At 37.6% G+C, this 22,564-nt stretch overlaps 11 protein-coding genes across 11 annotated transcripts; 8 read left to right on the forward strand and 3 right to left on the reverse strand.

Annotated features, from left to right (window-relative positions):
• Positions 1-84: 84 nt before the first annotated feature.
• On the forward strand, positions 85-606 carry C9374_001537 (uncharacterized protein; the record flags this gene model as incomplete). The annotated part of the gene is made up of 1 exon (XM_044690855.1): positions 85-606. The coding sequence occupies one exon, from the start codon at positions 85-87 to the stop codon at positions 604-606; it is 522 nt and encodes a 173-aa protein (XP_044551197.1).
• A 102-nt stretch (positions 607-708) lies between these two features.
• Positions 709-4,204, reverse strand: C9374_001538 (uncharacterized protein; the record flags this gene model as incomplete). The annotated part of the gene is made up of 5 exons (XM_044690856.1): positions 709-2,186; positions 2,251-2,828; positions 2,971-3,407; positions 3,633-3,825; positions 4,191-4,204. 5 exons carry the CDS (start codon positions 4,202-4,204, stop codon positions 709-711), a joined length of 2,700 nt encoding a protein of 899 aa, XP_044551198.1.
• A 269-nt stretch (positions 4,205-4,473) lies between these two features.
• C9374_001539 (uncharacterized protein) lies at positions 4,474-5,865 on the reverse strand (the record flags this gene model as incomplete). The annotated part of the gene is made up of 2 exons (XM_044690857.1): positions 4,474-5,335; positions 5,606-5,865. The coding sequence occupies 2 exons, from the start codon at positions 5,863-5,865 to the stop codon at positions 4,474-4,476; spliced, it is 1,122 nt and encodes a 373-aa protein (XP_044551199.1).
• Positions 5,866-6,516: 651 nt separating this feature from the next.
• On the forward strand, positions 6,517-8,820 carry C9374_001540 (uncharacterized protein; the record flags this gene model as incomplete). The annotated part of the gene is made up of 1 exon (XM_044690859.1): positions 6,517-8,820. One exon carries the CDS (start codon positions 6,517-6,519, stop codon positions 8,818-8,820), a length of 2,304 nt encoding a protein of 767 aa, XP_044551200.1.
• Positions 8,821-9,004: 184 nt separating this feature from the next.
• C9374_001541 (uncharacterized protein) lies at positions 9,005-9,667 on the forward strand (the record flags this gene model as incomplete). Its single annotated transcript, XM_044690860.1, has 1 exon — positions 9,005-9,667. The coding sequence occupies one exon, from the start codon at positions 9,005-9,007 to the stop codon at positions 9,665-9,667; it is 663 nt and encodes a 220-aa protein (XP_044551201.1).
• Positions 9,668-10,006: 339 nt separating this feature from the next.
• C9374_001542 (uncharacterized protein) lies at positions 10,007-12,869 on the forward strand (the record flags this gene model as incomplete). Its single annotated transcript, XM_044690861.1, has 2 exons — positions 10,007-11,520; positions 11,582-12,869. 2 exons carry the CDS (start codon positions 10,007-10,009, stop codon positions 12,867-12,869), a joined length of 2,802 nt encoding a protein of 933 aa, XP_044551202.1.
• A 291-nt stretch (positions 12,870-13,160) lies between these two features.
• C9374_001543 (uncharacterized protein) lies at positions 13,161-15,404 on the forward strand (the record flags this gene model as incomplete). The annotated part of the gene is made up of 3 exons (XM_044690862.1): positions 13,161-13,303; positions 13,550-14,271; positions 14,419-15,404. 3 exons carry the CDS (start codon positions 13,161-13,163, stop codon positions 15,402-15,404), a joined length of 1,851 nt encoding a protein of 616 aa, XP_044551203.1.
• Positions 15,405-16,016: 612 nt separating this feature from the next.
• On the forward strand, positions 16,017-17,117 carry C9374_001544 (uncharacterized protein; the record flags this gene model as incomplete). The annotated part of the gene is made up of 1 exon (XM_044690863.1): positions 16,017-17,117. One exon carries the CDS (start codon positions 16,017-16,019, stop codon positions 17,115-17,117), a length of 1,101 nt encoding a protein of 366 aa, XP_044551204.1.
• Positions 17,118-17,209: 92 nt separating this feature from the next.
• Positions 17,210-18,420, reverse strand: C9374_001545 (uncharacterized protein; the record flags this gene model as incomplete). The annotated part of the gene is made up of 2 exons (XM_044690864.1): positions 17,210-17,835; positions 18,114-18,420. 2 exons carry the CDS (start codon positions 18,418-18,420, stop codon positions 17,210-17,212), a joined length of 933 nt encoding a protein of 310 aa, XP_044551205.1.
• Positions 18,421-18,755: 335 nt separating this feature from the next.
• C9374_001546 (uncharacterized protein) lies at positions 18,756-19,238 on the forward strand (the record flags this gene model as incomplete). The annotated part of the gene is made up of 1 exon (XM_044690865.1): positions 18,756-19,238. The coding sequence occupies one exon, from the start codon at positions 18,756-18,758 to the stop codon at positions 19,236-19,238; it is 483 nt and encodes a 160-aa protein (XP_044551206.1).
• Positions 19,239-19,869: 631 nt separating this feature from the next.
• C9374_001547 (uncharacterized protein) lies at positions 19,870-22,425 on the forward strand (the record flags this gene model as incomplete). The annotated part of the gene is made up of 2 exons (XM_044690866.1): positions 19,870-20,665; positions 20,765-22,425. The coding sequence occupies 2 exons, from the start codon at positions 19,870-19,872 to the stop codon at positions 22,423-22,425; spliced, it is 2,457 nt and encodes an 818-aa protein (XP_044551207.1).
• Between the last annotated feature and the right edge of the window lie 139 nt (positions 22,426-22,564).

Below are 22,564 nucleotides of genomic sequence, written 5' to 3' on the forward strand. Positions count from 1 at the left end.
CCGCCACTCGCAATTTACAGTGTTATTTTTAAACCTAAACCAACAAAAAAAAACAGATACTTGATCATGATGAACAAACAACGAATGATGTCTCTCTCTCACGATGTCTACAAAATGGATAGGAAGAAGGCCGTGGAGGGCACCAATACATCCAATGTAGGAGCGTGTTTGATTGACCAAGACATGAATCCAGTGGGTCCCCAACTCGGAACCTCCGATCTCAATGCTGGAAAATTCGGTAATGGATTTCGCAGAAGACAACAAGATACCATTCAACAAGATAAGGAACGAAGAGAAAATGAAGCAGTGCTTCAACAGAGAAAGGAAAACAGAAGGGAGTACAGAAAAGCATTTTTGGAACAAACCAAGTTTCAGACCAAAATCAACATTATTACAGGTGAGAATTTGCCAGATGATACACCAAAATATTCTAAAAAAGTGTTTGAGCATCACAACAAGGACGAGATTACAAAACCACTCGTCGAAAAGAGAAATCAGTTCAAAGAAAAATTAATAGCAAACGATGGGCTTCGAAAACCCAAAGAATACAGCGTGAAACAATATTTTCAGGATTATTCATCGTATGAAACAAATAAGCGAGAGTGATAGCGCAATAACAATGCAATCGTCCTTCTAACCAACATCACCATGAAATTATTTTCGTTTATTATTATGTGATAGTAATACATTGAGGAGGGAGCGTGTTCATTAATTGATATTGATGGATGGCACATTGTCATTGTCACTTCTCTTTGAGAAGGCAGTTGTGACACGCTGACGAGCTTGAAGTGATAGCTGAGGTGGTGAACCTAATTTACCAACAATACTCCTAAGTTGTTCATAGCTCTCTACTAATTGTGTGGCATTTTCGCTGCTCAACTCAAAGTAAGCAAGAGTTCCTGTTGTATTCTTCTTTTTAACCTCCTGTAATAATGGATAAATAGTGGAATCATTGTCATAAAATAGAACATGAATATTGTAGAGTGACCACAGCAATCGATCATTATTCTCTTCACTCAGAGTATTATCAGTGCTGTCTCGTAAATTCATGTCATCTCCATTCACATCACAAACTTCATCCAAAAAGGCTCTCAAATTTGATTTTTGCTCTCTCACAAAATCATTGGCAGGCACCATGAAAGCTTCCTTCTTTTCACTGAATTCAATTTCATTGGCCGTTTGTTGTAAAATTTTGGAAACCAGCATGAGAGTACGTTGGGCATTCTTTTGAGGCGTCGTACTCACAAGTTGAAACAAGTGAGGAGCAGTAATGCACGGAGTGATGAAACGTAGAAAGAGTAATGAAGAGGCAGCAATAGTGCCCATACTGGTACTATCTAGTTGTGTTGAGACATGTTCTCCTGGAATGTCATGTGTCACTGAAGCTACATTCTCATACTTTTTGAATACTTGTTCACGGAGGTGTGATGTGATTTGTCGAATATCTTTTGGCATGACGCTCACAGATTGTCTAATGGCTTGCATGTATTGTTTGGCATATTCAATAATTTCATTCATATTTTCTTTGGCCTTCACTTGCGGATCGATTGAAATGGAACCTTCACTTTCCTTTCGAATGGTATCAGGCGAGCATTCTAAATACTTGTTCTCTTCACAAATCTTTTGTGTAAGATCTTGAAGAGTTTTCTTGAGATAGACCTGACCGAATATTTTCAAATACATGCCAACTAATTTTGTGCTTATGGAATTGGATCTAAGAAGTTGTGAAATTCTCAGAGTTTTTTCAACTTCTAAACGAATAATATATTTCATGACTGAGACATTGAATTCCTCTGTACCCTGTGGATTGGTCTCTCCATAGGTTGTCAAATAGATGAGAGATTTGTAAATCTTGTCATCCACATTCAACTTGTTATTGTCGAATAATCCAATGAATGAAGATGGCTTGAGAGAAAGTAAGAATTGTTTCAGTGGTGTATAGAAACCAAGATTGGTAATCTTTTTCAAATATCCCATACTTCCACTTTCAGAACTTGTAAAAGTACATTGCAAGTGAATTCGACCTGCAAAAGAATCCTTTGAATTTTTCAAATCCAGCCAAAAGTCATGTTTTTCTTCATCGGCCAATTCTTGACAATTGAAATCAGCACTACCAATAAGCTCAGCCTTACTGAGTCTATTTTCATCAAATACTGAAACATGAAGTATGCTCGATATGTTTTTCACTATTACAAATTTGTAGATGAAAGTGTCAATTGCCAATTTCGTACAAAAAAATTATTCACTTACCAATAAATGTGAAACGAGCATTCCATTTGGGATTTAACTCTTTCCAAATGACGTCGGTTCTCACTTCTTGATTTTCAAATTTGAGAACTGTAAATCCATCCGAAGTGTCACCCATGTCTTTGGCTTCCAAATTCGAGGCTTCAATCACTTCGACCACAAGTGTTGAGATTTTGTTTGGTTCCACCGTATAGATGGTCTTTTCACTGTGCTCGCTATCGATCGATCCTCCATTGCCATACGAGGATTGAGATCCACCGAGTGCACTGAGTCCTTGTCCAGCAGAGGATCCATTCGAAGAGTCACCTGTGGTCATGACAGAAGCAGATCTTCTTCGAATGAGATTGAAATCTTCAGCTCGAAGTGAATCATTACGTTTGTGACCATGTCTCTTTTTTTGTTTATCATCGGAGGATGTTGAATGATCATTGTTGCCACTACTACTACTTGCACTGCCAGAACTGTTGTTGGAAGATTGACTTGCAGAGGATGTTGAACTGTTGTTCTGATCTGATGAAGTATCCTTCTTCTTGTGTTTCTTTTTGCTTTTAAGGTAACTTTCAACATCAATTCCAGTAGATCTATTTCAAAAGACAGAAAATTTCAAAATATTGAACACAATATCAAGATCGATCATTCCATATATAATCAAAACATGATACAAATTGGATGGAAATTGAAACCTCCATTCTTGCATTTGCTAGAATTCAACTCTCTACTTACTGTTCAATCCACGAAACCATTGGTTCCAATTCCTTCTCATTTAACAATCTAAATTCCATAGCAAAAAACAAAAAATGTTTAAATGCAAATAAAAAGTTGGTCTCCATCTTTCTCTCTTTCACTTCATTATAATGTTGATGAAAGACATGTGCATAAACTCGGAAAATCTTTTTTGACATGTCCTTGACAATTTTACGAAAATCTTTTGGAAAATCTCCATTCGTAGAAAAGATATTCGTGTCGTTCAGTAAATTTTCAATCTTGTCAATCGAGAGTGCAATATATTCTGGAGCTGAAACTTCGGTGGCTTTTTTATACTTTTTAGAAGTTGGATCTCGCCACAAGTACATGTAGCCAGGACTGGACATCATTTTGGGACACGATTCATCGGTGCAACATTCTTGCATTTGACCAAATATGGCATTAATTTTGTTGTACTGTTGTTGTTGTTATTGTTGTTGTTATTGAGGATGATGTTGTTGAGGATATTGTTGAGGATGATGATTTCATCGATCGAGAGAGAACAAATGTGAGATGGTCATGTGAAACAATAATTCATCAATAATTCATTAATAATAATACATGTTAAAAAAGTTTAAACCATATTCACCAATGTCACCAATGTCAGTATATTCCAAAGGACATACGTCAAAAATACCTACAAAATCAATCATGTGAAAGGAAATCCATTCATTCACACTCTCTCCAGGTGGTAATTTCACACTTTCTTGAACTACCAAATCCGTATACGAATCCTGATTGAGTGTAGATTCTAATTTTTTAGAAAGTTCTAAATGATGTGAAGATTGAACATTTTTCACAGGTTTAAATGTTTTGTTTCTATCAAACGCGCTACTGTTGAAAGTGATGATTCAATTGATGGAATATATGAAAATGGTGAATATGTTGAACAGAATGGAGTGTCCGTGTGTGAGTGGTAATGATGATCCGTTGAATGTTGTTTCCAGTTGAAAGAGGTTGTTGTATGAAATGCGGATCCGAATGAGAGAGTGTTGTGGGACGATGAGTGTCAAATGTCATCATGTTATTGATCATCGTCCAAAATGATAAGAAGTGAGAGACAACACATCATTTGATACAAAGTCCGTCAGCACACACATGTATATGATGAGCAACAATGAAATATCAATGTTCCAACCGAGAGAGATCACAAAGGAAGTTAATCACACATGACCAAACGAGCAACACATGATACCTACAAGATGCTTGGCATTTTTTTTTCTTTTGGCATGTCAAGTATCAACGAATGATTGCTTGTCGACAAATCGATACAACCGCAATTTTGCTTCATTCCAACGGGTCGAAGAGTTGGAGCGAGGAAAAGGCAACCTCTTGTGACCATGAAAGAATGGTAACAATGAACCAAAAGTAAAGAGATACAACACTGAATAATTAAGGGTGTGTGTATTGTGTCAACACATTGTTGTGGGATAGAGTTGCGTGTTTCAAAATGAGTGACAATCATCAAAATCGCTTAGGTTCTTATTTAGGTAGAGGCATTACATATTTAAAACTGACTTTTCGAAGTGGTGTCTTTCCGTCTTCTTCGTCATCCTCAAATTTCAAATAATAATTCTTAGAATTCTTTGTTGGTGCAGTGTCAACAATTGCAGGATAAAACGTGGTAGTATCAGGAAAGACGGCAAACACCTGTTCTCCCTTCTTAAAGGGCTTGTGTTGTGAAAAATCTGTCGGTAACTGTACAATATGATTCTTGTTAAGCTTGTAGGTTTTACGCTCTGAGGTCGAGGACTCATCATCGCTATTATCCTCGTCAATGACATCATAGCGATTCTTATCGGGATAATATTTGAGAATTGAAGCCAAAATCCAAAAACCAGAATCTCCACTCTCCTCACTTGCACCACTAATTCTAGCAGCGACTTTGGATTTGACTGGGATCCCTTCATCGAGCTGTAAGTATTTATCAGTTGTGATGGGTTGAGCCTCTGTCTTTGTTCGTTCAGACGCAGGCTCTTTTGTTGATTTTGTACCTTTTGTTTGTCTCTTCTTTGTGGTTCTTGTTGTTGTTTTGCCAGCTGGTTGTTTTTCCGAATCGGAAATGTTTGCTGTTGCACTGCTGCCACTAGGTGCTGTAGCCATTTCTTCATCCTCCTCGTCAACTTGCATGGCATCAGTTGAAACGGCTGTGGCTTGTGGAGTTGTTGGTTGTTGTGGTTGTGATGGAACGGCCACATTGGATGCACCCTCTGCAGCCAATGAATCAGCTTGAGGTGTTGTATCGGTTGCTATTGCTTGTTGTGTGAATACTCCGCTTTCTTTCTGTTTTTCCTCTGCCTTCTCTACCAACAAAGAAAGTTGTGCTAAAATTACAATGATTAAACTTTGATCATTTGATGAAAATATGTCAAAGTATTGAATTTAGGATTTTCCAAGATGATTTCGTTTGTTCACAGGACACGGAAGAAAATGTTGTGAATTGTTGATGTCATATAAATATAGGCGAAAATTGTTGAAAAGTACATGTCCGATGTTGTGTGGGTTTTAGAGAAGATGATATTGTATGAACAATGTAAAAATATAAAATGTAAAAAAACATTATCAAAGTAGATCATGATGATAATTTAGGCATTGATGCTTGCACGTTACTTACTCTTGTTCCTTCTTTGTATTTTCAAAGAATTCGGCATAAATTTGTCGTAATTCTTCATTCACTTCCAATTTCTCTTCTCCAGAACGTATTTTCGAATGTTTCTCATTGATCTTTTGTTGTAATTCAGTGAGCCTTTTTCTTGTTCCTTTGAACGTGCTCATATCATTGCATATCTTCTTGGTCAAACGAACAGATTTGTACGGAAGCGAAGACTCAACCACATTGGATTGGGAGCCAGATTTTGATGAAGCTTCCTTCATTGAAACTCTTTCCAAATGATGATGATGATTGGATGATAAATATTTATATGATATGCAAAGGCTTGTGATAATAATGCCTGTGAGTGATAGGAAGGCCACGTCGGATCTGGTTGGGTGTTGATTACGATTTTGGTATTTTTTTTAAAAAAATGCAAAAAAAAATAAGCTGGTATGATGATCAAATTCATTGTAGTACTACTTTCATTGAAATCGGAAATATCATGTGGGTAGAGCTTCTTTAAAAGAACGGTTCATGGATGTTGAAATTGCATTCTTGAACTCAAGCAAAAAATTCAATATCATCTTTGAATTTTACACTTCGCCATTGTTGATCATTCATTTCAAGAATTGAATCCAAAGATTGGTGGCAGAACAATTTCTCTCGAAAATTCTCAACTCGTTGTAAAATACGTTGGAAGATCAAGTTGAAGATCAAATCTCTCCCATCCAACCGTCTTGTGCCTCCAAGCCTTGAGAGAGAATTGGAACAAGGAAACACACGTGCTCTCTCAGAAGAGAATTCACGAACCAGAGAATTTCCATAAATAGCCTCAGCCAACAGGTTCAATTTTCAAAACCACACACAAAAAAACAACATTACATTTCAAACACTCTCCCATACCTTGTACACAACAACGCTACACTCACAAAATGACTGATCCAAACAACAAACCCTATCCTCAAGAATTTTATTGTCCCATCACACAGGAAGTCATGATCGATCCTGTCATTGGAAAAGATGGCCATACCTATGAACGTGAAGCTATTGAGAAATGGTTGAAGGATCACAACGTATCGCCCATGACTCGTGAACCCATGAGTGTGGATCACTTGGTTCCTAATATTGCTCTCAGAAATACCATTGAACAAATTGTGAATGAGAACGAGAATGCTATTAATACTGGTGCTAGAGTTCTCGGATCATTGCCAAGTAGCAGCACTGTTTCACCATCTTCACCTCACCATGTGGCCAATGTCGACTTGACTGTCAAATCTCATCTCAGAAATGACGGTCGTCGTGTGCATGTTCGAGTTCAACCACCGATTCAAGGTGCCGAACGTCAACCATGCAATTTGGTTTGCATTATTGACATTTCAGGATCGATGGGTTCTGATGCTGAGGAAGCCTCAACAAATGCCACTGAAAATGCTGGATTTTCTCGTTTGGATTTGGTCAAGCACTCGGTGCGAACCTTTATTGAAGTGTTGAATGATAAGGATTGTCTCTCATTGATTCCTTTCAGTGACAAGGCAAGAATTGATCTCTCACTCACCAAAATGTCAGCATACGGTAAGAAGAAAGCCATTGACAAGTTGGAAAAGATGCAACCTGAGGGATCGACCAATGTTTGGGATGGTTTACGATGTGCCTTAGAAATGTGTAAAGATTCTCCTCTCTGTACTCAAACCAACACTTGTGTCATTTTGTTTACTGATGGAGAAAGTAATATTAATCCACCACGTGGAATTATTCCTTCCTTAGAAAAGCATATTAAGGATAATCCATTGAATGCCACCATTCACTCGTTTGGATTTGGCTACAGTTTGGATTCCAAATTATTGACTGACATTGCGTTACATGGCTCTGGATTTTATTCATACATTCCTGATTGTACCATGGTGGGTACTGTTTTTGTGAACTTGTTGAGCAATGTACTCTCAACCATTATTAGAAGAGCCGATTTGATATTGACTCCTTTGAACGGTGCTACCATCAAGCATGTGTATGGTAGCTCGCTCAATGCTCATGGTAATGCAAAGAATGATTCTGAATCCATTGTCATTTCCATGGGTGGAATTCAATATGAACAAACTCGAGACTATATTGTCGATGTGGTTCCACAAGATCCCAATGCTCCATGTCTCAAGGCAGAACTTAAATTTAACTCTCAAAGTATTGAAAAGATGGATTCTCCTACAGAGGTCTTGTCTCTCCAAGATTTGAACGAACTCAATGTTCAATATTCAAGATTATTATTCATTGATAGTGTGGAGAAGGGCATGGGATTGGCTAACAAGGGTTCAGTGGATGGTGCTACCAAGGTCATGAAAGAATTTTTGAAACAAGTTCAAAAATTACCATCTCATACCGATGAACGAATCAAGTCCCTCATGCGTGATGTTGAAAGTGACAACCAAAATGAAGGACAAGTGTCACAAGCATTCTCAAGATCTGATTGGTATCAAAAATGGGGTCGTCACTATTTGCCAAGTTTGTTACGGGCAAACTGGATGCAAACTTGTCACAACTTTAAGGATCCTAGTGTTCAAGTGTTTGGAGGAGATCTCTTCAAGTCTTTGCAGAACGTGGCTGATGATATTTTCTGTAAACTTCCGCCACCAAAGGCATCCAATAAGGAGCGATATGATCGTTATACTGGTACCTATACCTCATCCACTTACACACCTGTCAACATGAGCGCTTATTACAATGCTGGTGGAAGTTGCTTTGATGGAGATTCACAAGTCCTTTTGGCAGATCACTCTCTCAAGAAGGTCAGAGACATTCAAAAGGGTGACAAGCTCAAGAACATGAATGGCAGCGATCATGCCACCGTGTTGTGTGTTCTGAAATCAAAAACACCATCTTCTCAAGTCAAATTGTGTGACTTGAATGGTATGAAAATCACTCCATACCATCCTGTTCGAGTGAATGGTGAATGGAAATTCCCAATTGATATTGCCACTCCTAAAAATGTTACATGTGATTATGTGTATAATTTAGTTGTGGATCAAGGACATGTGGTCAGCATTAATGGAGTAGAATGTATTACATTGGGACATGGATTTTCAGACAACTCGGTCATTAGTCATCCTTACTTTGGTACCAGTAAAATTGTGGAGGATTTGAGAACCATGAAAGGTTTTAATGAAGGTCTTGTGGAAATGACCAAGTATAAGATTATGAGAGATCCAAATTCTGGAAAAATCTCATCATTGTCTCTTGTGGAGTAAATTATTGATGTACATTAAATTCACTACATACATAAATTAATTTATATTCAACAATATTTTTCCACAAAGAGCACAAACTTTGAAAGATTCATGGATTGACAAATTTGACAATTCTTCTTATTTGCTACTTTCAAGTACACACTGCTCCAAACTTTGGGACAAATTCACCAACCTTCGCGAAAACATGAGTACATCTAACTTGACCACAACAACCTCCTCAACATTAGTTGATCCCAACACTCATAAAATTGTTCGCACTGCTCATTGTCGTTGCGGAAAACTCTCCTTCTCTGTCGAAGGTAATAATCGAGTGTTTGGTCATTACTGTCATTGTCGTAATTGTCGAAAAGGAACCTTTGCTCCTTTCACTTTATTAATTGCAGTTCCGTTTTATCAATTTAAATGGACTACTAGCATCAAGTCGGAAGAATTAAGACAGAAGAATTCCAATTCGTTCGAATCATTCACCAACTGTCCACAACATGAGGCAGAAAATGATATCCCACAAGATTGTCGAGATTTACCATCTATAGTAAAAACTGTGGAATTGTCTCCTGGAATTATTGGATTTTATTGTTCCGAATGTGGAGCCATGATTGCCCAAAAGCCAACGAATGCAGATTTCATTTCCACATTGGCTTGTTGTTACGACGAAATGCAACAAGCTTTTTGTCCGCTGACAGATGTCATTGAGAAAGAACAATTGAATCATGCTTGTTTTTTCACACCAGAAAATCATGTGAATTATGAAAATAGAGTGTGTGACGTGAAAGATGACTTGCCAAAATTTATGGACTTTCCACAGCCAAGAGGAAGTGGAAGAATGTATGAACCGGTTGGGAAATGAGTTTGCAGCACACAATAATGAGCAGTTTTTGCAAAAACTACAAAATTTCAGTCTGAAGATCATCATTAAGAATGTTCTTAGAGATGAGTTGAGGAATTGGGTGGTTGTACAGGACATTACGAATCATTACAACACTTGCAAGGTTGCTTTTCACCATCTTCTTTGAAAATCCAGAAATCTCATTCCGCAGTAATTCCAATTTTATCATTATTGCGATCCACAAAAGTTTCCAAATTTCATTAATTTGTGAGAAAATTTGAAACCTTATCAAATCCAATCGTTAAAAAAAAATCTCAATCCCACAAACTGTCAGCTGCCACCTCTTCCAACCACACGACGATGGATCGCTGCAACGTAAAACGTGTAAACAATTGGAAAGAACCGTTGATTCAACCCTTTGGAAAACAATTCGTGATGGTCACTGAAGAAATGACGAATTTCAAAACCTTCTTTTCCATCTATGATCTCTCTGATCTTGGTGATATTCAAAGATATCCAATATCTGAGATCCACAACAAAAAGTCTCTTCCAAATCATCAAGATCACTCGACAGGTACTTCAACCACAACTCTTGGAGTTTCTGTTGAATTGAAACACTTGATTTTAGATTGGGAAACTCCATTACTAGCTTCTCGACAGCCACAACTTGCAACAGAAGAAAACTTTCGAGCTTTTGCCAGGATGATAAAAACTCTTTCTGCTCGAAGAAGATCTGGAGAGAAGTATGTGTTTGAAGATTTTCCAAAATTGAAATCCATGGAGGAACCTTATGAAAAAACAAGCGTTGATGATGAGTTGACGTGTTTTGTTGGGGGACGTGCTCTCTTTATTGAAGCTCACTTGAGGTATTCAATTCCTAAAATAGAAGTTGTTATTGATGTGAAAAAGACTTCTAAAAACAATGATTTGGAGCAGAAGAATGAAATGCAGATTCAACCACTGAATGGTTTTCAAATTCCACAATCGTTTCATCCCAACGATGATGGAACTCGTTCGACACGATTTGAAACCTGTCATTCTGTCATTCTTCCATGTGAAAATATTCAAGAAACAAACTTTGCATTGAATGCAATCCTTTTCGGAGGTTTATTGTATCGTTATGAATTGACAAGAGGAGAATTCGATCCTTCCACTCCAATTACCTTCAAAGATGAAACCTGGACCAAATGTTTTAACTTGAAACAAGATTTCCCTAACAAAGGACCTCAATGGATTCCATATTTGGAAAATGGAAAAAGATTGAGAAGTTTTATAGTACAGGACGGAAAGCTGTTTGAATTCATTTGGAAAGATCAAAACAAATCCATTTCAGTAGTGCAACATTTGGAATGGTTGTCCACGGACATTACTCTTGTGAAACGATGTGACCATTTTGGTTTACTCATTCGTTGTTCTGAACAATGTCTGTTCTACATTCCAGAAGCGTGTTCTCCAACTCTTGCCTTTTCCAAGTCTTTGGGAAGAGTGTATTCATTGAATCATCTGCTGGATGTGTTGAAAACTTATCCCTTGTTTTGGAGTGATGCCTCCAAATGCCTTTGCACCTTAAAAACGGAATTGCCATTGAATACCAATCTTGCTGATGATCAACCAATGTTTGTACCTCTTCTCACGCAAAGCGAAATTGAAAAGCAACCCTTCCAACTCGTCAAGGACTTGTTTCATGAAGAAGAATTCAAAAAAGAATTTGAATATTGTTCCTACGATCAACAACAGAAATTTGAAGTGAAATGGGAACGATTGGAAAAAGTGAGCGATTTGGAAGAAAAGTTTAAAACTCGTGTCAGAATTCCTTTTGGATATCAGTGCCCTGTGAAAAAATATAATGATATGGAAATTATTGCTGGTATTGGGTAAGTATGTTTGATTGGGAAAATCCTCAAATGTGAAATGATGAAATATATTCATTTTCAGATGTTTGAATTTTAAGGATCAATTAGGCGAGGCCTTGAGTTCAAATTACATGGAATTGGAACCGCACGAGTTTAGTCAATTTTTGGGAGCACCTATCATGTTCAATGAAGAACGACGATCATTGAGTTATCGTTATTTCATTTTGGATATGAAAAATTGTAGAAAATCTTCAGGTGTGATTGAAATTGCCAATGCTGAAAAGAATAGTTATGGAACCTCAGGGATTGATTTGAATCGAATTCGTGAAAAGAAGAAACGATTTGTTGGAATTCTTGCTCCCAAAAAGGAAATTGTACAAGATGACCTCGATACGGCAGCCAATGAAGAATTATTGAAAGAATTAGCTCTCGCTCAGAAACGCCATGAAGAATTTGAAAAATTATCTTGTCAACAACTATTTCAAGTCGAAAGTCATTCGCTACGAGTGTGTGATCCATTCGTTGATCCCTCTGGAGTGTTGATTGAAAATGTCAAACCAGGTTTATGGAAATGGATTCAATATTCACCAAATTCAGAAGTTCCTCCAGCAGAAAGGAATGAACAACAAGACCACATGGATGAAACGGAAAATCAAAATCCATCCCATAACGAAAACGAAGAAGAGAACCAAGACTCCAATGACATGTCCTTTTCAGAATCTCCTTTCGCTCATCAGTCATGTATTCATCAATTAGCAGTTATTCATCAAGATTTCACAGAACAATTACTTCATTCGAATCCAGAACAATTCTGGAAGGTTCCAAAAGAGATTTACCAACATGCTGAAAATAATGATGATTCAGATGATTCTGACAATGAGGACAATGAACAAACACTTCCCCGTGATTTTCGTCCACAAGCATACGAAGGAGGTTGGTTTGTAATGACATGTGGCATTGGTGTCGATGTAGGATTGGCCGGTATATTCGATTCTGCTTGTTATAACAATTCGAACATTGTGAAAGAATACAACTTGATACGACCTCACAAATTATCCACTTTGGAACAACATTTCAATATGGACAGAATGACCGATTGGCAACGTTTTATTATGGAATATTTGGAGAAGCATGAAGGAGTGAATCGAGTTCCAGTACCATTTGGAATTATTTCAAGTTCAGGATATGGAGATGGTTGTTATGCTTGTTTGTTTAAGAGAGATTTGGAATCGAAACAAGTCGTTGCAGTTCGTGTGATTTTTATTGATGAACAGTTCGAACAACATGAAGAAGAAGAAGGAGAATTGGATGAAATGGAATCATTGGAGCAATCAGACTCTCACGAAGAACAGGATGATTTTTCAGAATAATAGATTCATTTATTAAAAAGTTAAATTAAACTATTGTAAAGAATCTGAAATAAATTTCCCAAAACCATGTGAATCTGAAAGACAATCTCTTTCAATTTTATACAGTTGTGCGTTATTTTGAATGGGAGCAGTAATAATACAGCCCCGTTCATCCGTTTCTCCTCAGGAGACAATTTGTTTTTTGGTAGCATGTGATTTAATAAGGTCAAAAAACTGTCAACACCATTTAAAGAAGGTGCCAAATGCCATTCGCATTTCACAAAATTTCAATCAAAAAAAAATTCCCGTCCCATGCATCAAACGACCACGAACCCTCTCTCATCCGATCCATCCTTCTTCTCGTCGGAAGACGATGAGTACAACAACGACCACTCACTTCCTTCCCTTTCGGGATATTTACAACAAAAAGCAGGATTTTTTGGAAGATGGAAAAAGTATGTCATTGTTGGTATTGAAATTTGTTTCATTCATATTTGTATGAATATGGAAATTCATCTTGTTCTTTATATTTTTCATATATTGATTGGAATACAATGAATATCGCATCATTCCATACTATTTATGGACAATTTTTGAATCAACAAATTCTCTTGTCGGAATGAAACCATTTGACTGTTGTACATTACATTTGGAACACTGAATTTCTTCTGCACACCCGTATTGTCACAACCAATCGCTAGATTCTGGTTTGTCCTTTCGAATGGAATTCTTTATAAATTCAAATCCAACAAAGATACACAACCCATTGAAGAATATGACATTTCAGGAACAACATCTAGCTCTGTTTCATCTCAACCACAACAACAACCGCAACGAATTTTACACAATGGAAAACATGTGTGTGGAAAAGAACATTCCATTGCCCTCTTCTTTCAAGAAGGTTCCGAAACTTTAATTTTATTAGCCAATGATGCTCAAGAACATGTGCAATGGATGGACGCACTGAATCGATCACTTCCGAAACATTTGAGATTATCCATGAGTACAGCTGTGATGAGTCAAGATTCTTCTTCGAACTCGTCTGGATCGAATTCGTCACTCAATGGAGGACTAAGCATGTTAAACATTAATAATGGTAACTCGGGAATTTCGAATACTTCAAAATCTTTGGCAGCATCGACGTCGTCACATCATGCATTCTCTCCTTACACTCCACAATCAAGAATGGAATCCATGTTACAAGTTTTGGAAGCAGTTTTGGATCCAACAGTCATTTCTGATTGTGATGGAAAAATTGTTGGATTTAATAAGGCAGCTGAGGAATTGTTTGGATGGAGAAAGGATGAAGTATTGTCGAAAAATGTGTCCATTTTGATGCCAACCATGTATGCTCAACATCACGATGGATACATGATGAGATTTAAGAAATGGCAAGATAAGAGATTGATTGGAAAACCAAGACGTAAGTGAGAATGTTTTTCACACACTTTTCAACAATGATCATTTTGCGATGTCTCAATTAACACATTATTAATGATCAAAATATTATGAAAATAATATGGACATTTTATAACATTTGCAAAATTCATACATGTTCGCATCCCTATAGGATTACTTGCCAAACACAAACAAGGTCACAACATTCCCATTGAAATTTCTTTGGGAGAAATCCCTCACGAAGAAGGATCGAATGACAATATGGCCTTTGTTGCCGTATTTAGACCCTCGATTGAGGACCCTTCTCATTTCAGTAATTCTCATCATGAATCCATGTCGTCTGAATCTCCTAATTATCCCTATAGTTCGAGTGCCAATTCATCGTTGGAATCGAGTCCCTTATCCTCCGACTCTAAAGAAGATTCATTTTTATATGGAGTTCCTTCTTCGTCGTCACCCTTTGGAACAAAGAAGGCAGAGAGTGTCACAACCACCACGACATCTTCCTTCTCGTTGGATCAAGATGTCGAGAGGGATTTACATGGCAATCGAGAAAAACTCGATCAGCGTCTTTCAGCATTTGTGACAAGTATGAAAAGTGCTGTCGATTCAGAATATACAATTTTGGAAAAGAAATTTCAATTGTTACAACAACAAGTGAATATTGTAGAGCAAGAAAACGAAAGATTATTTCAACAAACTGAAAAACAACATGAACATATCAAATTACTAGAAGAAGAATTAGGTGTTTTACAGAGAAATTCAGAAAAATTCAGTCTCGTTCAACTACTGAAAAACGAATCAACCTTTAAGGTTTTCCTCGAGTATTGTCACAAAAATAACACTTCGGATTTGGTCATGTTTTACAAGGAGGCTGATGAATTTCGAAACAAGTATTCACAAATTGATGGCGTCATTGGTACTATGGAAGACGAAGCGAAAAGAATTTACGAAAATTATCTAAGCGACAATTCTGGCAAAGTCATTAACATTCCATTCGATTCGAAAAGTAATGTGAAATATCATCTCTCCACTCCAACCTGTGACATGTTTGATTTGGCCATTAATGACACGCTGGCAATTTTAAAAGAAATTTCGTTTGACAAGTTTTGTGAAAGTGGATCAGGAAAGGCAACTCTTCAACAATTATTATTGTAAAGGGAACAACAACAACAACCATCATTATAACACGGCTGAGTCATGGCTCAGTTGTTCTGATTTTTTGAGAGTAATTTGATATGAGATTTTTTTGTACAATTTTGTGAGGTATTAAGCGCATAATACTTTGAATACTTACTGATTTATTGGAATGAAACACCAACATTGTTAACATTTGTTATTCGTCTCAAATTTGTACTTCAGAATCTCTTTGCAAAAAATGAAAATCCATTTTGAGAATTTGTGGTGCGAAAGTCTTGTTCCCGCCAAACGGTTAAATTCCATTTACTGCTATTTTTATCGGACGACACCTTAAAAAAAATTCCACAACGTCTTTCTGAAACAATCCTCCGCTTGTTCAACCACTGAACATCATCATCATCATCAACGGACACACGTCGAACGAGCATTCACAACGAATAACGGTTATTATTCAGTTGAAGAGTGTGTTTCTACATGTTGATTTGCAACACAAGATCCACTCACCATACACCTTAAATTATCATCAACACGTTGTTCAACTAACGATTCATTATCATCATCATCATATCGGCTCATCCTATGATGACCAACTGTCCTAACTTATCCTCAACAACAACAACAACAACATTCATGGACTCCTCATTGGACGAATTGCCCGACACGATTCATTTATCTTCGGGGCTAACTTCTTGTTTTTCAAGCAAGATTTCCAAACAACTCAATACGACTGGAAATCTCAACACAAACACACAGTATCAGTTCATACCTAAAAGGAGGAAACGAGGAGCCAACATGAAAGGAAACTCTTCTCATCTCAATAATTATTCTCAACGAACGCCATCACCACTCTCGCCTTCCCTTGACGACGATGATGATCATGAGGATGATGCTTCAACAACATCGATCGATTTGTCCCCAGGTACCTCCTCGCCACCACCACTCCTCCTTCGTCATGATCATGAAGACTCCCAATGTATCAGTAACTTGTTGTTAGACTCACCATCAGCATCACTTGTGAATACAATATCCTCCTCTTCCCATCCTCAACAACCTACTAGTGCTCTCAGTAACCTAAATACTTATCCTCCTTCTTCCTCCTCGAATATTCTCTCTACTAAGCGACTTGCAAATAACGCAAACAATGCTGCTGGATACACACAGCAGAACACTAACAAACAAGAAACGACAGAGTGGGATCAACTCCATGTCACGATTCATGGTGAGGATGCACCAGACCAGTCTTCTGAGAAGAAAATCAAATATCCAAGCATCTTTCGATTTGTCAAAACGACCCCTTTCGAAGAAAGTGAAAATGTATCAAGCTCATTGCCTTCCACGTTAATAACCTCTTACAATTTGCATTCACATAATCACCAATCTCCAATGTTCAACGCTGAGGAAGATGTTGCACTGACAAGAAACGATTCTGCTCTGCACACTCATCGAAAAGAGGTGCTTGCAAGGAAGAGAGCTTCTTTGGATTGTCCTGGTGCCGCTGTTCCTGCCTCAACAACACCGATACAGGAAGATCCCCACCTCGTAAAGATTAAGGATGAGATTCATATGCGGCGAAGCAACAAGAGAGCTCAGCAACAGGTAGCTCTTGAGAATAGTGCAGAACATCGCAGCAGTCCAATACCACACAGCGAGCATTCAATGATAATTGAATTCCGAAAGAATAAGCTCGAACGACAACTAAGTAATAATCAAGTCGTGGGATGTAAAAATTAAAAATCATCGTTCGTGTTCTTATACCTTGTCATGTTCAATTACAGATAGTTGAATTAAATTACTAACGTGTTTATAAGTTACTCGCTCAAATATTAATACATTCTCTTCTTTCCAGCGCTGAGGGACATGTACTTATCTACAACATTGTTGAATTGATTGACACCCTTTGTCATGGTAGCAAGGTAAGTAATGATTAAACTTTCATTGACATCATTGACATAGTCAGAATTAAACTTGTCAGAAACAACGGCTGGTAAACGGTGAGAAAGAGAAGAAATTTCACGCAATTTCTTGTGATCTGGTTCAATTTTTCCTTGTTTCACTTGCTCCAAGTAATTAATCAAAACTTCAGCTCGCTCAATCAACATGTTAACAGCGTTGGAGAGAGTGACATATTGAGGAACGAGTGATGATGAAGATCCATCTCTCTTGTCCATACGGTTGACTTGATCGACCACAATTCTTTCACTTTCCTCAGTTTCAATCTTGTAATTGAGTGTAGCCCATGAAACGGTGCCGCTTGATGCATTAATATTGCTCTCGTAGACATAGAGAGGAAGTTCCTTTTGAACTGATCCGAAAGCAACACCAACAAGAATCATCAATGGAGATTCGTTGTATCTTGCAATCTCTTCATGAATTTGCTTGTATTCAGGTCTAATTTCAGTACCAGTAGAGTACCATCCCAATACATCATAATTCTTAAAGACTTGCTTGTCTATTGTTGTTGTTCATATATCGTCATGAGCGTCAAGTGTAATTTGTTGTCATGATGATATCATGGGTCAATATGAAATAAAATCGTTTGATGAAATGTTACAAGGAAGGATAAACATGTAATGACAATCGCATCGGGATGTAAATGATAATGACATTATTGATAATGTCAAATTTGATGATATTGCGAAAATGATACCATGATGATAGTATTATTGTTGAAATAACAATACCCGATCAAACATTAAATACCACAATAACAATTCACAAACAACATACATTGCTCGATCTTTTCTTGCAAATAAGTATGATCAATATTCACAACTCCTGACTTGTCCACAGTAAAGATCAATTCAAAAGAAGTTCTAACTTCAACTCGTCTACCATCTTGAGTACCAAACAAAATACCAAGAACTTTGGAATCAAGAGAGGTATCCACTGGAGTTGATCCTTGCTTTAATTGATACTTTTTTCTAGTAAAGTGATCTGAAATATTAATAATGATCAGTGGGTGAATATAGACATCAATAGCAGAAGTGGATTCTTCCACTTTCTTGGAATCTTGAGAGGTGGTAGCTGTGGACATGTTGATGAACTCGGATGATGATGATTAATTTTCTCAAAGAAATCGTGAGCAAAAGGCTTTGGAAAATTTTTTGATGGTTTTGTGTGTTCATTTCCTTTACAAAATCTATTAATAAAAAATGAATGGCTGTCCAGTAACCATACACGATATGGACTTCCACTAAGGATTTCCTTATTCAAATATTTAGAGAGATTGTGCCCTGAGTCTGCTCTCAGAAAACAACAATTCATTTGCTTGGATGTCCTCTCAAAGCTTCGGACAAACTCCTTGTCGAGATGATGATGGTGGTTCCAAATTGCACACGGAAAAACTTGGATCTTTAAAAAAACGAGAGAATGATCATTTCATCAGAAAGCACCAACACATTACCACAATCACAACCAGTTGTTAGCATTCTTTTAAAAAGCACAACCCAAGAAATTGAAGCGTGTTTTTCCACTTTCAAAGAGCTCCGAACTCATCTCACAACACCACAAGCATTTGTAGAGCAAGTATTGGAACAACAAAAGGAAGGCTATCAAATTCATGCCATTGAGAATGAAAACCATCAAGTCGTTGCTTGTGTTGGATTCCGAAAGATGACCACAACAGCGTGGGGTAAAATTGTTTACATTGATGATTTGATTACTTCCGAGAGCTGCAGAGGAAGAGGATATGGAACTTTGTTGTTGAATCATGTGCTCAACTTTGCAAAAGAAAATGGCTGCTCTCAAATTCATTTAGATTCGGGATATAATAGAAATACAGCTCATCGTGTGTACCTGAAATTTGGATTTGAATTGGGAGCTCATCATTTCTGGATGAAAGTGAACAAGTAATAATTGGCATGACGTATGTTTCAATCACTCACTCAACGTTATCGATGATTAAACTTGGACAATTTAATTTATTTATGATAATATTAATATTCATGTGCAACAACAATGGTTAATGCACTAGAACTGACATGATTATGTCCTTTCTCGCTGCGAGGTGTCACACCAATATTATGGAGGGACATTTGTGATATTGCTTCCTTTCATATGAATCTGGCATGACACTCAACATGGACAGTTCCAACAGTTGACTTGTTAACTCCTCATCATTTTGACCCAATACTCTATTCTTTACCTACCAATGGACCATCTCATCCATCACGTTAAATCAACATGTAAAGCTCTTATTGCCACCAACTCTCAATGACCACTTTTCCACATTGGTTTTTCTTTCCGTATTTGTGGACTTACTTTTATTGTTGTGTTTCATTTGAAACTCGTCCTTGAGTGTGACGGAATCCAATTTAGAAAAACAAAAGGACAAACGATTAATTACGCAACAAGATTATTATTCATTGGACACAAACCAACATCATTAGTTTATACTTTCAGTTTTGAACAACAACATTTAAGTTTTTGGAAAATACTTTTTAACGAACCAATTTTTAAGAGCAAGCCATTTGAATTGTGTGCAATGAATCCAATCGAAGGTAGTTGTTGCCATGCAACGACTTCAACAACATCATCAAGAGAGAACAAACCCATCAAGAATGTAGTATCATTTCAAAATTCTCAACAACACTCGAGTCACATCAAGCTTTCATCACTTCATCAAGACTCCTTAGAAGAAATTTATTCGTGTGGTTTGCATTCATCGGGTCAAACGGGTCTTCAAATTTCGACAACGACAAGTTCTTCGTCTGCACCCTCCTCAACACGAAATTCGCAAAACTTGACCTCTTCAAGCTCCTCCTCATCTCATCGATCCAGATCAAACTATTCATCGAATTATCATGTTCCGACAAATTGTAGTTATTCATCAGCCACAAGCGCCATGCCCAACACGTCGCCCATGATGAGACCTCTAAGAATTCCACACTTGTACAATGTCATGTTTGATAGCAGTGCGGAGAGTTCATGTTGCCAAAATGACACTGGAGCTGGTTCGAGAATTCTCGATTCATCTTCCTCTTCGAATTCTTCCACTCCTGATTTGGATGAAGTTTTTTCTACTCAGAATTTAAATGCATCGGAGGACATGGGTGAGTTCAATAGTAGGGAGGAATTGTCGAGTTCAGAAGAAGAGCAAGTCATTGAGAATTCAATGAATTCCAAACACTCTGGTTCAAAGCGACTGCAATCTAAATCAACCACACACTCATCTTCGACAGCTCTCATTAAGAGTGTTCATTGTGGATGGTATCATTCATTGATTTTAACCATGTCTGGTAAAATATTAAGCTGTGGAGCCAATTATTCACATCAAGCAGGTGAGTTTTTTGAAAAGTTTTTGTGACACTTTTAAATAATAATCTATCCAATCATTGTTAATCAACAACTTGATTTTATGACCATCACGATCACACCAGGCCAATCATGTACCAGTAATGTTCAAACTTTCAAGCCCATTCTTTCCATTAAGCATCCCATTCAAATGGCCAGTTGTGGAGGCCATCATTCCATTGCTGTGACTCTTACTGGAGACGTATACTTGTGGGGCGAATGCCGTGAGGGACAACTTGGAGTTTCAGGTCTGGAAAAACTCTCCTCCACACCACCCACCTTTGTGGAACATGAAAAATTTTTCCAACCATTGGCCTTGGAGAAGAATGCATTACGAAAGAATGCCATTGCATCCATGAACACGTCACCATCGAGTGCATCTTTAAATGTACATTCTCAAAGAACGAATAGTAGCCCGTTCAAATCAAGTCCAGTTGGAATTCCACCCATTGTGAAAGTTTGTTGTGGAGGTTATCACTCGATCATGATTCTTGCCGATCATACTGTGTGTGCATTTGGAAAGAATACCTATGGACAATGTGGAGTTTGGGAAAAATTGGATATTCAAGCGTCACAAGCTTCATTAGATGAATTTCGAGTACTCACTCCCACTCTCATCAAACACTTTCTAGTTCCCAAGAAGAATCTAAGCCAGTACATTCATACAGAGCTCTTGAGTAAGAGAAGCTTATCCGAACAAGCTGCATTCTATCGAGAGACGACGTCCTCTCACAATCATTCGAATTCGATTCAATATTCTTGGCAAGACGTGGATATTGTGGATTGTGCTGCTGGTGCATGGCATACCTTGTTACTTACAAAGCAAGGACGTGTGTTCGGTCTGGGAGACACACAATACGGGCAATTGGGACTCGAGAATAGACAGGATGACAATTCCACAAATCCTTCCACATCCTCGACGCGATATCCTCTTCCGTTTTTAATCTCGTCATTGCAACATGAAAGAATTGCTGCCGTTTCATGTGGATATTTTCACTCTGTATTTTTAACACGAGATGGACGTGTCTATACCGTTGGTTGGAATGCTTACGGTCAGTTATTAGTTGGAAACACAAAAACTCATCGACAAGTGACCTTAGTGAAATCGCTGATTGGAATTCCCATTGTAAAAGTGAGTTGTGGATGGAATCATGGTGTATTACTCTCGCGTGAAGGACATTGTTACGTTGGAGGAGAAGGCAAGCATGGACAACTCGGTTATGATCATCATGCCCTCACAGAAAAGTGTTTGAAACACCTCACCGATTGTTATTGCCACAAAAATGTCGAAGAAACGTCATGTTTGGAAAAATCTTCTTCAAATACTAGTAGCAGCAGCAGTAACAGTGGCTGTTCCAACTCGAATGAAGAACAAAATTGTTTTGTGTGTTTACCATTGCGAGTGGGTTTCTTCCATTCCTCTAAAATTTTAGATGTGGCATGTGGAAGAGGACATACCTTATTTTTGAGCCGAGGACATATTCCATGCTCGAAAACCATGTTGAACGGAGATGTGAATGCACCTCGTCATTATTATTATTATAGTTGTTCACAAAATGTGTCACCTCATGAGGTGCTGCCATTGGGTAAGGCGTTGAATCATGAGGATTTTGGAGATGTCATTTTGAGTGTTCGATCGGTTGTACCAACTTTTTCACCTTCCATTCCAAATGTGCACCACCAGAACAAGACAGAAAAGCAACCATCGCACTCGAATCACCAGTATCATGCAAGTTCAACTCCATAATAACCCTAATTCCTTTATCTATTTCTTCATAAAGATGAAAATTAAAAATCAAACGATTAAATAACCTCACCATTTTTGGTATTATTGATTTTGAAAACCAACTTCATTCCTATCAGAATGACGACAATGCGGGAGTCTC

Source organism: Naegleria lovaniensis (genome assembly GCF_003324165.1).
Source record: "Naegleria lovaniensis strain ATCC 30569 chromosome Unknown tig014, whole genome shotgun sequence".
Lineage (NCBI taxonomy): Eukaryota > Heterolobosea > Eutetramitea > Acrasida > Naegleriidae > Naegleria > Naegleria lovaniensis.